We start from the raw sequence: 14473 nt of genomic DNA, 5'->3' as shown, positions 1-14473 counted from the left end.
GTGCTGCTGTCAAGTGCTGAGGGACTTAGAGCCCCAAGGGTCCTACATTTCTGCTGCTGAGCCCATAGTGTTCCCAAACACTTCTGGCATTCTGCTGACTATGTGCAGACAACAAGACAGTAGGCATTTCAGAGCACATCTAAATGCACTTGGAAGACCTCTGTGACTAGAATATAATGATGATGTTGGGAAAGCCATGTTGAAATCTCTGCCCCTCTCCTTGAACTGGGGCAGGGATGCCTCCCATCTTCAAGCTCTATTGGCTGCTAGGCCATGGACTAATCCAGGTCCTGTTGAAGTACATCTGTGTCCTGGATGTCTCGTAAGAGTGTTCTCCCAACCAGGCATTCCCTTTGCAAGTCTCAGAGGTGTCCAGCGACTGCTTGTGAAGTGAAAGAAGCTCATCCAGAGGAATTTGACCTGCTTTGACAGACATTGTCTTGCACAGGATTGTCAGGAAAAGATTTTCTCCTCTAAATCTGCATGGTGGAAATTCCCTTTTAGTGGCTTAACTCTCAGACATGGATGAGGCTCAAGCACCACCTTATGTGGCACTGCAATGAACTTATCTGGTTTAGGCCCCCAAGTAGCTCAGGGAGTGAGCTCATTAAAAGGTGCAGGAGTCTAACTTAGAAGAAGAAATTCCATTAGAAAGCAGAAAACTTAAGTTAGGTGTTGCAGTCTAAATGATAAATGCTTAAGACTCTTTAAAGATTCAATCTTTGTTCTTTCTCTTATAATAAAGATGTTTGCAAAGAAAAACATCTTGGGAAACTCTAACCTATACACATATTGCATCTCATATGTCTTCTCTCTCTGAAACAACATGTTGTATCTGTTTACTGTAAATTAAAAAATAAGTATTTTCCAGTGCATTTTTCCTTCCATGAAATATTGGCTGGATTCTCTAATTTTATCAGGTTGTGGGAACATTAAGCAAAGAAGTAAGTTTTGCCTTCAATTAAAATAATAAAATAGAAATAAAAATAAGAGAGAGAAAAGTACAGTGACATAAGCACAATTATTCTGCAGTGTGCTGAAGAGATCAGAAATAGCTGTACTAAGAAACCATACATTGTTTCTGAAGTGTAGCCAGAGCCATACAGAGGTAGCTGGGAAGGTTTCAGGCAGAAATGAGCAGTTCTAAGAGCAAGAGAAACACATATATTCAACAGACAAAATGGAAAAATGCTTTATATATTTTTTTAATCATGGAAGAATGTTCTAGGACCATCTCTACTTGCTCTAATAAAGCTTCCTGTTTAGCATTACAAAGTGCTTTCTTATGTTTTGCTGTTACCTTGGAGCTTTTGAATATTTAGCTTATTTCCTTAAAACCATTTGCAACGCTCCTCCACTGAGCTTTTCTGGGTATTTGCTGTGTGCTTTAGCTAGAAAAAAGATCATTTGAGTTGCAGCTATCCTGCTGCTAACCATGGATCAAGGCAAAAAACTTTTTTAAGAGTATGTACAAAATAATCCCTTGGAAAAGGTAAACTTAATATAATGAAAGAAATCAAAACAATAAATAAAGACAGTTACCACTGCAGTTAACTCCATCAGCTTCCAGTTCATAGCCAGGTTCACAGCGGCAGAGGAAAGAGCCGTAGGTATTGACGCAGGTCTGAGTGCAAGGGTTTTCATTTGTACATTCATTCACATCTATGGGAAACCAATGCCAAATCCATCAGTGACTTCTCCCCAAACTATATTTTCAATTCTTTACTGTAAAGCATTTCAAAGAGATTAGCTGTACAGTCAGAATGATTTGTTCTGAAAAACATAAAACCAAGTCAGTGTTGTTTATTGGGATTCAGGCTGATGCTTGGGAATAGCATGATGGAAACACAATATGAAGCATTTTGGGAATGTCTTCAATTAAAAAAATAACATTGAAGATGGGGATGAAATATTTATTACAAATGTTTCTGGTTTTACCCTTCAATTTAAAAACCATTGAACCAAAACTTTCATAACAGAGCTGAGACAAAAAGCAGCAGGATCTTCCTGAGGAAGATAATGCAATGAAGGATGCTCATGGAAACCTCGGGCTAAGGTAAAAGCAATTTTTTCCTTTTAGGACATTAGCAGCTTCTGGCTATCATTAGCACAGACTTTTTCCTGCAGCATGTGGGAAGGTGATCCTGTTTCGCTAGGGACTGGCTTTGTGAAGAGGTTGTGTTGACTTTGACTGAGGTAGCATAACACAGCAAAAGGAGGTGTAATGCTCAGGATCCCAGTCTGGAACTTGGAAGACACTAATTTACCCATCTGAAGGGTTTTCCTGTCTCAGGTGGGTCACACAGCCTCAGATTTTAATAGCAAATTCAGTGCCTAAACTGTTGGTAATTTCCATGAATTGAGTGCATTGACGAAAGAGTGCTTGGACTTCTGCATATTTCTGCTGGTCATGTTGCATCTGTACCCCTCTGAGGTACTGCAAAGCTACAGAAACATCTGTCTGACCAACCTATGCATATTTTCAAAAGCAATGTTGGCAATGGTAATTATGTTCTAAAAACTAAGCAAATTTTAAGGGTGTTGCTGGGCTGGGACCAAAGGCCTCAGTCATGGTTTAGCACACACATACCTTGGCACGATCTTCCATCGTCGTTCAGGGTGAAGCCTGGGTTGCACGTGCAGGAGTAGGAACCAGGCACGTTGGCACACAGCTGCTGGCAGTAGCCATAGCGACATTCATCTATATCTACAGATGGGAGGGATGAGAAGTAGAGTGGTCTGCCTTTTCACAGGCAGATAAAAGCAGCAAAAACCCTGAGTCAACAGTACCAATAACACAGATGTGCTACATTTTGGGGATAAGGACTTTTACTAGGCTGCTTCTTGTGGATGTATCACGTGGATACTGCTATACTGGCTCCTGCAAGAGATAGACATGTAGGAGTTCTATAACTGTGGTTTAGTAACAGTGCATCAAAAAACATGTCCCAAAACCCAACTCAGCTCCCTGATTACAGTATATGTTCTTTCACTGCTTTATGCCAGCAAAAATCACTTCTTCAAAGCCAGTGGAAAGTATGGAAATCTGAAACTTCTTGACACTTAGGGAAAAATATAGCAACTCTAAACAAAATTTGCCTTTCCCTCTTTGCATTTCCGTGTAATAATCCACCCCATGATTGCACAATTGGGCAATACTGGGATGTTGTTGGCTATTTTAAATAAGAGAAGCAGATACTCGAATCAGTTCCACAATGCAGTCATTTCAGTTCTCTGGTATATCCATCAAACAGTAGGGTATTTTAGGTCTATGTCCAAATCCTGAATGCCACACACAACCCTGTCATTTGGCCTGTAACTGGGAGAAGTAAGTGGGTAACAGAACAGGTGATGCAGAGCAGAATCCCCTATCCCTGCCCTCCCTCTTCTCTCCATCACATACTCCTGTACAACCCCCAGCACAAGCTTTTTCTGTCCCAAGAGAAGTTGATTTGTCAGAGGATAAGGATCAGGGGCCTTGGAGACTTCATATTCCCGGGGAACTACAAGGCAGTGACTCTGCAATGGGGCTGTGGCTGCACAGACCCCAGGTGGGACAGGGCTTGGCCCTGACCCTTCCAGGTGAATTACACAGCGGCTGTTTGCAGTAATTAGGAGAGCAGCCATGAGGGAGTCCTTCACCAAATTGATACTTAGGAGGAGAAAGCTGGAAAATAACTGGAGATGCTCCAGTTATGAATGGGAAGGGAAAGCCCATTCTCCATCCAGTGGAGGTGTGATGTGACAGTCCAGCCCTGCAGAGGTGGCAGAAAACAGCCTGTGCTGTTTAGAGGAAAAGCTAATAATGAGCAAACTTTTCTTTAAAAATGTTGTTTCCCATTTCATAGGTCCTATCTGTCTGCCTAAAATTAACACCTATGTCATCATGCCATGGGAATATCAAGTGAAGGGAATGGTCCGGAGTAGAGAGAGATGGAAGGTTTTCTCGTGCTGTTTGCTGAGCTTTTTTTTTAACTAGGCAGAGCTAAAAGGATAAACAGGACATTACTACAAGGAAAAGAATAAAACTGAAATAAAACTTCCTGGAAGCTACTGAGACAGCACCCAGTTCAGAGGTATTTTTTTTCTGACCCCCAAGCAAAAGAATTTGTTGAGTCTAGGGATTTACTGTCAATCCTATTTCTGGGTATCAAATATGGATCCCTTTGGGTCCACACTGTCACAGCGAGGAAAGGACAGGTCTGTTTAGGAAAAAATATTTTTGCATACGTGCTTGTGATTGATATTCCCCGAAAGGGAATCCTTCAGACTGGGAATATGAAAATCCCACCTACTACATGGATGCTACATCTACATGGCATTTACATCTACATTTTTGTTCTGTGAGGGAGTCTCTCTGCCAAGCATACCACTGGCACTTTCAGAGATAGAAGACAGTTTCCACATAGCTGAAGGTTAAACTGTGTACTTGACAAAAGTGTTTAGTGACTTTATTTCAGGGATCCAGAGGTACATATGCACAGATGCTCAAATACCATATCACGTGAGATTTTTACCTAAACACTGGCCTTCTAACAGCCAGTAGCCTTCAGTGCAGGAACAGGTATAGCCCCCATCAGTATTTATGCAGATCTGGGTGGGGTTACACTGGTGAGAATCTGAAGCGCATTCATCCACATCTGCAACACAGAAATACAGCAAGAAAATATTAGACATGGCAACAACAGATTATTCATGCTGCACAGTGTGTACACTGACTCCATTCAAGCAGCCAAAGTGTGGAGAAGTCAAAAGAATGACCATAACTTGAAGGAAAATTCACAATGATAAATGTCTGAGGACGGTGAGAACTGAGGGTGCACATCAAATCTCTCCCTTTTGCAGATGGCCCAGAGTTTCTCAATGTTCCTCAAGGAAGGTCTTGCATTATCTCAAGCTTTTTGTTACTTCCACATTTGCTTTGTCACTGAGCTGGGATTTCCATGCTGCAGGGCAGTATTCAGCCCTACAGAGAGGCTACTGAAAGGGCTGTACAACCCCACTGATGACTAAGAGATGAACGGCAGTTTGAGAGATCTGCAGACACAACACAACTCAGACATATAAAAAAAATGAATTCCTACTCCCGCCAATGCAAATTCACTGCAATTTTTCAGACAGAAGGTTCAACCAAAATCAACCTTTACCTGACCAAAAAATGTATATGTTCCTGGAATCAATTTCCTGACAAGAAAATTATTTTCTTTTATTCCCCTCCCCCCCCTCCCCCCCAACTTCATTGGTTTTAATGTATTTGGGTTTTTATTACAACCCCTTAGGATGTTTCTGTTGTGGACTTCTTGACTTTTTTTACCTTTTTTTCTTTTTTGCAAAGTAGGTGAATAGCATTCCTACATTTATATAAGCCAGGACCCTGGAACCTAACTGATTAAAAATGCCTTTTGGAGTCAGAAGTTCAATTTGAATCCCTCTTTGCTTACTATCTTCCCTGATGTTTCAGGTGTTAGGTTTGCCGCTAGATATGAGAAATGGAAATATCAAATGATAAATTGTGTCATCTTTTCCAGCCAACTCTGATTTCTATGTTTTATTTACTGGTATGTAAACTATTTTTTATTCCAGCATACTGTGCACTGACCTTTTCTGAAGTACTATGTCAACTAAGCAATTCTACTCCCTTGCTCCCCCCATAATACTTATTAACCAGACTTTGTTGGTTCATGACTGAAAGTATCCCACTAATGCCCTGGGCCAGAGCAGGCAGCAGAGGGCAGGAATTACAACTCTGTACCTGCCCCCAAGGCAGCCAGCAAAGCCAGTCAGCTGTACAATCCTAGCAGTCATGAAATAACTGACCTAGTCTACCACAGCAGCATAGCTAACACGTTCAGATATATAAATAAATACATACATATTACATATATGGAGAGAGTCTAGAGTTCTTATCTGGCCAACATCTGTACCGGGGCAATTTATGGTGAGCCACAGCTGGTAAGATAACGAGAGGGACACAATTAGAGGTAATCAGTTCTGTCAGAAATCGGTTCCCATGTATTTATTGGCCAGATGAAGGCTGGAGAAATGGTGGGGGAAGTGGGAAACGGGTAAGATAACAAGTCTAGACTATATAGGTCCATAAATAAGTTGTTCAGTTCAGCTATTCCTTCTGCGATTGGGTTAAAAAATCTGGATCCTCCCTTCATAACATATCTTACATAATTGGTAGTATCTGAACAGAGATTTTATCTAACCACAAATTTAATAACAATGATAATGTTTTCTAAATGAAAAAGTTTTCTATTTGTCATGCTTGCTTATTGTTTTAGGAGTGGGACCTTGGGATCTTGCCAATTCTCCTGTTTCTGGCCTGCACCAAGTTTAAAAATGAGATTTTCATTTTCCATGTTCCCTGATTCCAGTAATATTAATAGGTGAAGCAAAGTGAAAACAAAATGAGGGCCGTGGTCTCCCCACATGTGGCTGCAATGCTTTTTGAAGGCCATAGATCCTCCACTCTGTTGTGGTGTGTCTTTCTTGCAGGGGTATGACATGAGTGTCTCAGGTAAAGCAGTGGGTGGCTACGGGATTGGTTTTGTTCCCGAGTTATCTTTGTATCAGCTGCATGAGCTCCTCTCCAGAGAAGTACAACATCGATCCTCTTATACCAAGCAGTCTTATTTGCTTACTCCCAGGCTTGACCTTTTGTAGTGGTATTGGAAACATATTTCCACTCAAATGAAATATTGGTTACAGTGGAGGCTTCCTGTGGAGTTTCTGCTAGAAAATCTGGTGAACTGGAAGTTGTCTGTGCAGAACACCTCGACTCCCCACATTTTGCACTGAATAATACCTCACTGACTTCATTTATGAAGCTCTGCGCAACCAAAAGATACAAACAGCTTTACTGGTAGCATCAAACCTTTGTGGCTGGGCCTGATAATGCACACCCAGTTCTGTATTACAGGTCTCTGGCTTTCTCTAAAATTGCCCCTTACCACAATGTGCCATTACACTTTGACAGACTCAGCCAATACAATCAAATTATTTCTGACAAGCAGCCTTCACAGTTGAAACAGGTAGCATAATCCCAGCCTGTCTGCCATTGATTATCTAAATTACATGGGCTCACTAAGTAACAGCAGATATTTGCACACTGAGAAAAGTGTAGGTGCAACCAGCCATGGGCCAGGCATTAGATATCCCTTGGAGAATATCAGAGCTGGGAGACAGAGGGTGCCTTGCCCAGCCCATTTACACAGTGCAGCATATAGCGAGAGCAGGCGTGATTGATAAAACTGGACATCTGACAGGGAAAGGAAAGAAACCAAACCAACTCCAAATTACTTCCACTGGGGAGAGAACTAGTCATGCATCTTCGAGAGATTGCCTATAATGGATAGTCATAGAAACTGTATCAAAACACTCACAGGGCATTTTTGTTTGAGTGGAAATTTACAAGCGGAATTGCAAGTGGAACCTGACAGCTCATCAATAACGCGTGAATAATTTCCTATTCTGGTTGTACAGCTTATTTCTGTCCCATGCAAACATAAATCTTAGGTGTGTTCATGCCCTAGGACTTCAAAGCCTGTTTGGACCACCTCTACTCTTGTGATGGCTCATTTCCAGTACTAGAACAAAACTGTGATGCTAATTGCACATGATGCTAGACTGCCAATAGTTTTGTGGGTTCAAAGCAGATATGACAAATTCAGAGAATAAAAAACTACTGTAAGAGCTATTCAATACAAGGATGGCACATGTGTCTAAGAAGTCCCTGAGATGCACTTTTCTGAAGCCTGGAAGCTTGTGTCTGACAGCATAACTTGTGTCAGTCTTCACAAAAAAAGAAAGAAATAGAAAGAAATACTGCAATGAGTTGTTGTCTGAGCCTCAAAGTAAGATCTAATCAGCCAGAGAGCAGAAGAGTTACTAAAGTGGAGCTTGCTAGCAAGAAACCCCAGAAACCCCACTGCTGTCCATGCAAGAGGTTAACAAACTGTGATATTTGATAATCTCATCATCAGTGCCAGGAAAGCATCAGATGCTGTCACCCATTAATGGTAATCCAAGGATGGTTTTCATTATTCTGAACCTGCTTTTAGTTCCTCAGAAAACATTGCCTGCATCCAACAGCATGTCCAGGTTTTACTAGCTACCGTTTACTAGGTACCATTTTTGGATACCTCACCTGTGATTTTGGCTGGATCACTCAGTGTGTCAACAAAGAAGAACTACCATGAGGTGGACTAGGAAGGAAATACAAATTAGATCTATCCTCAATGAAAACAGACTGCAGTACCTGGTAGATACTGTGCAGGACAAGGAGCCAGCACAACAACAGTGGCCACACTAACTCATGTGCTGAGAACTTACGCTGTAGGAACTCATCCTTGCTTTTCATCTTCCACTGCTCTGCTTCCTATTTGAAAGACAGCGATTACAAAATCTCTGTCACAGTCCAGCCTCCCTCACTGTTTAGCATCTAAAACTTTTCAGGACAGGGTGTGCCCTCATATGTACAAAACCTGGTCACAGTGAGTCCATTTTTACTTGAAGCCTTCCAATTATAATGCAAATCAAACTGGACTACAAAATCCTGCAATGTTGCAGTTGATGATAAATATCAGTGTACCTGGATTTTAACAAGGAAATTAAAGATTAAGAATTAAAGGACTATCCTGTGACCACTTAACAGAAGCAAGAGCAGGTCACAGGCATTTCTGACTTGTAGTTCTTCATGTAGTCCAATACAATCTGCCCTTATTATGTGAACACTTAAAGATGCAACTTTTTCAGAAATTTTGTGCAGACTCTACACTGGTTAATGAGATCTAAAATAAAAGATGAACCAACCTTCTGAAAGCATTCTGCTCTCCTAGGTGGTCTCAGAGGCACCAAAGGCTCTTTCAACTAAATTCTATGGTACTCACAATATTTCTGGTCTACTCTAATGGTGCATGGAACCTCAAAGTTTCCAGTAGTTACTGAAACACAAAGAGAACTATTGGCAAGGCCAGTGGCAAATAAAAAGAGTTACCCAGCTACCACACCTCTTCTTACTCTTACAGACAGGACTAGGAATGTTTCTGTGAAATTACATATTAAAAAATTTAGGATGTTAAAGATTTTCATAACTAATAATTTTGAACAAATCCAAATTATCCCAAGTGATTAGTGGCTCTTTTGAGAGAGCAGTTGTTCAGAACTTTAAAACCACACTACAGTACAAAGGCAAGCAAGATGGATCACTGGTCAAAACTTCTCTTGCCAAAGACTCCTTGGCTAACACCGGCCTTGGTTGTTTCAGCTCTTGATTATCCTCCTGTGTGCAATCAAATTAGTGGCCATCTATATTCTCTCACTCATCCTTCTACTGGTTGTACTCACTTCTCTTATCCATCTTTCCAGTTGCTGTATTCACATTACTGCTCCCACAGCTAGTTCACAAGGCAGAAGTTCAGGCAGAAGTCCAGACAAATGAAAATCTGACCTGAAGTGCGAATGATTCACATTGTTACTTCCCAGGTGATTTCTGAGAGCAACCACATGGCCCTTGCAGACCACTGCTCTCCTCCTGAAGCCATGAGTTTTGAAGACCTTTGGTTTACTGTCAGAATGGGGGAATAGGTAGATGGCATATCTGTATAAATTTGTCAGGAAAGCCTTGCTGCAGAAGTCTGAGCTCCAAAATTAACCACATCCCTCTCTCCTAAAAAAATCCTGGCTGTGCTGGTTTGGTCTAGGAGCCCTGGGGTGTGATGTTCTATTTACTTGACCTTTTGACAAGTAGTGAAGTGGCTGGGGCAGTGGGATTTCATTTGGGGATTGTAAGGGTGGAGAAGGTGGTTTTTTATAATTTCTGGCCTTTTGTAGGATGCGATGTGCTGATGCTTTGTTTTTGTTGGTACAGATTATATTTTTAATGGATGGCAGGATGCCTGGTAACTGAATAGATACCGTTTGCAATGTCAAAATAAATAAACAAACTAATTGCATTTACCATGCAAATTACTGGCTCTGAGTTTTATTATCTGCAAAAGCTAGAGGTAATATTATTGGATTCCTTAGAATTGAGCCACATCATAGTACAATTAATGAAATTTTTAATTTATTGCCCATAAATTAAAGAAATAAGAAACAATATAACAGTCATGCGTACACAGATTAAAAAAGGGTAGCATATTAATACAGTCAGAAAGGAGACCTAGATGACAAACTGCAGCACAACACCACATCTCACCAAAGGGGCTAATTCTTATCAGGAGATCTTTTGTACTGATTCATGTCCACAAAGAATGCAGGACTGAGACCACTCTCATTTGCATCAATAATATTGCAAGAAATCACAGTATAAAAAGAAAAGCAATAGTTTAATCCATTGAATTAAGACCAGATATATTCAATACTGGTCAAAACAAATAGGTTAACTAGGAGATAAAAAAAATCTCAAGAGAAAATCACAAATGTAGAATTGGATCTGGTTTTGGTCCACTATTTTCTGCATTTGTTTCTCCACAAGCTGGTGGAGTTAAGAACTAAAATTTCAAGAGAAGTCTTGTGTAAAAGTATTTTGCTAGGTATGGTGGGCACATCTGAAAGTGCTTTTCAAGGCAGGTAAGTGTAAGAGAATATATCAAGAATAAAATGTTGATCAAGAAAATAACTCTGATGTTGTTACAAATAATCAGTTGACCATGAACTTTTCCTGACATCGTGTGGCTGAAAAAACAAGCATAAACCTGGGAACACTGAGTAGACACAGGAAATTGTTCTTACCACCGGTGTCAACACTTCAAAAAGCAATCTTGCAAAGAGATCATAAAGTCTCCCAGGAGTCATTCCAAGCCATGACAATCTGTCTTACAGCAAGCTAATGCTCCATTTTAATAATCTATTTTAAAAAAAGGCTCAAGGTATATTTGTCTGTGATCTCTAAACATCTTAATGGAAACTTTAGCTTTTACCCAAAGATGGTCAATAAAGCTAAGGCAAAAAACCATGGGATGAAATTCAACATTTGGAAGAAAAATTCAAAATAAAATAAGACAGAAACTTTAGTAGTACTACTGATTAACCATCTGAAAAACATAATACAGCACATGGGAGATGTTCCTTTACATTAGGGGCTTATACCTCAACAATATTTATTCTTTCAAATACACTGTATTGAAAAACTGTGTCTTTGAAACATCAGTTGCTGGATAAGGTTCTGTGGCCTGTGTCATGTGAAATACAGGTCAAAGTGGTGCCACAAAGTCCTCATTGAAAGATTTAACACCATTCAGTGTTTAGTTATTTTTATCTATATCCAAAACCATCATGCTTGGGATTTCCTGCTTACCTTACATCTTTTTCCATTTCCTAGGCCATTGGTAGGTCTACCTGGGCCAGTGAAAGTACTGAAAAAGGGGATAGGAATTTGTAAAGTTCTTCCAAATGGTTTCTCCATTGCAAATAATTAAAATTATGCATATGCATTTTAAAATTTTTTATTTGTACTTTTATCAATAAATTTGACTTTCAGTTAGAGTAAATTGTACCTCTAATGTTGGCATTAACTGCAGAAATATGTGGAAAATGTAGAAAGTGTTGATAACATTTTTGTGCTAGAAAATGTTGAGTCATCAGCCTAAAGATGCTGAGCATGCCAACCATCTTCTTTTCAGAACGCACAGAAGGTTGTGTTTGTATGAAAGATGAACCAAGAGAAAGACAAGACTCTGAGTTATTAACACAGACAATTTGTCGAATCAAAGAGCCTCAAGACTTCTAAACTGCAGGTTAGAGGATGTGGACATTCAGGAACTATGAAATTTTTTGGCTAGCTAAGTGACCTTAGGTGGTGAAAAGCCAGAGGGAAAAGCCAGCAGACAATAGGAGAAGGAGCAGAGGTGTTTAGGAACTGGAAACACCTGCCCACTGGAAGTGAGGTTCAAAAACTTTAAGCAAAGTCACTGCCTGTCTTCTGCACAGAAAAAAAGGACTGTGCATAAACAGGACTTTATGCATTAAAGAATATGAAAGGAAACAAAGTCCTTAAGATGAGGTCATCAGTTCAGAGACTTATTAGAGTCCCTCAGGAAAAGATTTTCTTGACAAAAAGCTACTTTTAAAAGAAAAAAAATCTTGGTAATTGGATACATACCACATGACAGAGTAAATGCATGTGGAAAGCTTGCCGAAGAAGCTCCATCCCAAGGAGATGATTTGCACCTGCCACTACAGGAACAAGGAGACTGTTGCCTTGTTCAGCGCATCCACTAGTGTTGGAAGTGGTGGGATCTGTGACTGTGCTTATCCCTCCACAGGTGTGGTCTGTGCCCAGGGTGCTGTGGCTGTTCCACTCCCTCGAGGGAGCTCCTTTTCCAGCTGGGTGTCATGGCAATAGTGGCAGCAACAGAGAGCTGTTGTGGAAGGATGTGGACTTGTCATGTCTGAGCTAGAACCACCTTCTTGGAGACACTGATGATTAGAAGTGAAACTTTGCTTGGACTCTGTGATCAAGAGGACAGCCAATGTGGACAGCAGATTTCCAAGGCAATATGCTTTTGGCATTGTGTGCTGTTTCGCAGATGGACTGTTACATTTTGTTCTCTTTGGAACATATTTAGCATGCATGACTTCCTTTCTTAAGTAATGAATTCTGATAATCATGCCACAGATTTCTGTGGGTCACAGTAGTAGCTATGGCTGTGTTTCCTTCTTTTGATCAGCCATTGAAAAAAGTGGGTATGTTTTCTCCATCAAGATTGTTTGAGAGCCATTAGCACCATGGGGTTCAACACAGTAAGGCTGAAGATTAATTTGACAGTGGTGAGAGCACAGGTCTTGCAGATTGGAAAAAGTCTGTCATGGAAAATCTTCTTCCTCCTTTTACGAGGAGGTGTGGGTGATTTTGGGGCCCTACTTCTTTATTTTATTTTGTCTGTGCTTTAGTCCCACTGTTTTACTATCACAACCCCAGGAGCTAACCCTGCTGTTGAGATGCAACGTTCTTGCAGAGAGGCTCAAAGCTGAGAGGTCATTCCAGAATCTCTGTCTGCTCAAACACTGAAGCTCGTTCAGTCATTTAAAACCCTCAGGGCTCCATTTTAAAATAATACTAAGATTGGATGTCTGTTTTTTATAGGAATAATTGCAGGCCAGGACTAAACATCCGAGCTCAGTAACATGGGTATCAGTTCCAAGATTACTTGGAACAGAGAACTTTCCCCAAACTTCTCCCCCACTCCTTATTTGGACACTGAGAAATAATTTCCTCAGTAGTAGATTTTTACTCAGTGAAATCACATGTTTTCTCAAAACTTTTTTTTTTCTCAAGATAATTACATTTGATAAGAAAAGGGAAGAAATAACAATGTCACATTCCTAAAGTGCAGACTGAAGCCAAATTCAAACTGCTGCTGTGTGGGGTCAGTGTTTTTTCCAAGGACAACTGACCCTGCTGAGCTTGAACACAGTCCAAGATCAACTCCCTAAACACCTGTTTAATTGCATATTTCAATGTCTGAAGACTAGCCATTGATCGCTGAATTAATTTTCTATCTGCATCCCACATGCATTAGGTTATTGGTTGAGGGCTAAACAAGGATTAAAGTGGGTTTTTTCACATTGATTGTCAGACTGGAAGTGGATGCTAAGTAGTGTGAGGCATGGATTTGTAATTCTGATCCCTCTGCCTGGTATGAAAATTGCTCAACATGTGTCACAGGTTCTAGATTTCCTGCCAGCTATCTGAGCCTTTCCTTAGCTAGCACACTTTTCACATTACTCAAAGATGATAAACAACAGCTAAACTGTGAAGGACTTTGCTCTTTGGGCACAGTTCTACTCGTGCTTTTGTGATTGAGATTTACAGGACAGCCATGCAGATAAGTGTATAGCAAGGGGAGTGAAGGGGCAGTAGCTTCTCCCCTCTCTGCTCAGACCAGACCTGTGCATGGCTTATACACTGGGCATCACCTGCATGACTGTAGGTCCTTACCCCCACCAACTCCCAGAGCTCCCTGTTGGTACAAGATCACACCCAGTTCTGTGGGCTGTTCCTGGTATCCCACAGGAGCTTTTGCACAATTGTACAGTCTGCATGTCAATTCTGGGATCAGAAATGAGACAAACTACTGATTTCAATCAAGGGATTTATTTAAACATGGAACTCCATGAACTGGAGCATAACTGTATGCTCTTGATGCATGATTTCCAAGTAGCTGTGGTACAGCAGAAAAAGAGTGACCTAAGTACCCTGCTGGCTTGACGTAGGCATGTGTTAGTACCCTCCTGATGACACTGAACCTGCTGAATTAGGAGGTACAAAGCAGTTTTTGCTCAATATAGCTTTATCTTCATCACCAGGAAACATATTTTTCAGTTGAATAAATTATTATTGTGAATGACCATATGCTACACTGGGATCTGCTGGTATGGTGGTGAGAGGAGCCAGTGAGCTTTTACTGAGAATGCTCCCAGCTGTTGGGAGGTTATCTAAGTGACACTTGCTATTGTAATGGAA

At 40.6% G+C, this 14473-nt stretch overlaps 1 protein-coding gene across 2 annotated transcripts in view; it reads right to left on the bottom strand.

Moving 5' to 3' along the window:
* FBLN5 (fibulin 5) overlaps nt 1–14473 on the bottom strand; it is a 50966-nt gene that overhangs the window by 8304 nt on the left and 28189 nt on the right. For both annotated transcript variants that reach the window (XM_071557656.1, XM_071557655.1), the window contains 3 exons: nt 4518–4640; nt 2591–2707; nt 1543–1662 (listed from right to left, as the gene is read on the bottom strand). In XM_071557656.1, coding sequence (XP_071413757.1) covers nt 1543–1662; nt 2591–2707; nt 4518–4640 — 360 coding nt within the window. The remainder of the gene's footprint in view (nt 1–1542; nt 1663–2590; nt 2708–4517; nt 4641–14473) is intronic.

This window comes from Pithys albifrons, chromosome 6 (assembly GCF_047495875.1).
Source record: "Pithys albifrons albifrons isolate INPA30051 chromosome 6, PitAlb_v1, whole genome shotgun sequence".
Lineage (NCBI taxonomy): Eukaryota > Metazoa > Chordata > Aves > Passeriformes > Thamnophilidae > Pithys > Pithys albifrons.
This window is presented reverse-complemented; position numbering and strand designations above follow the sequence as displayed.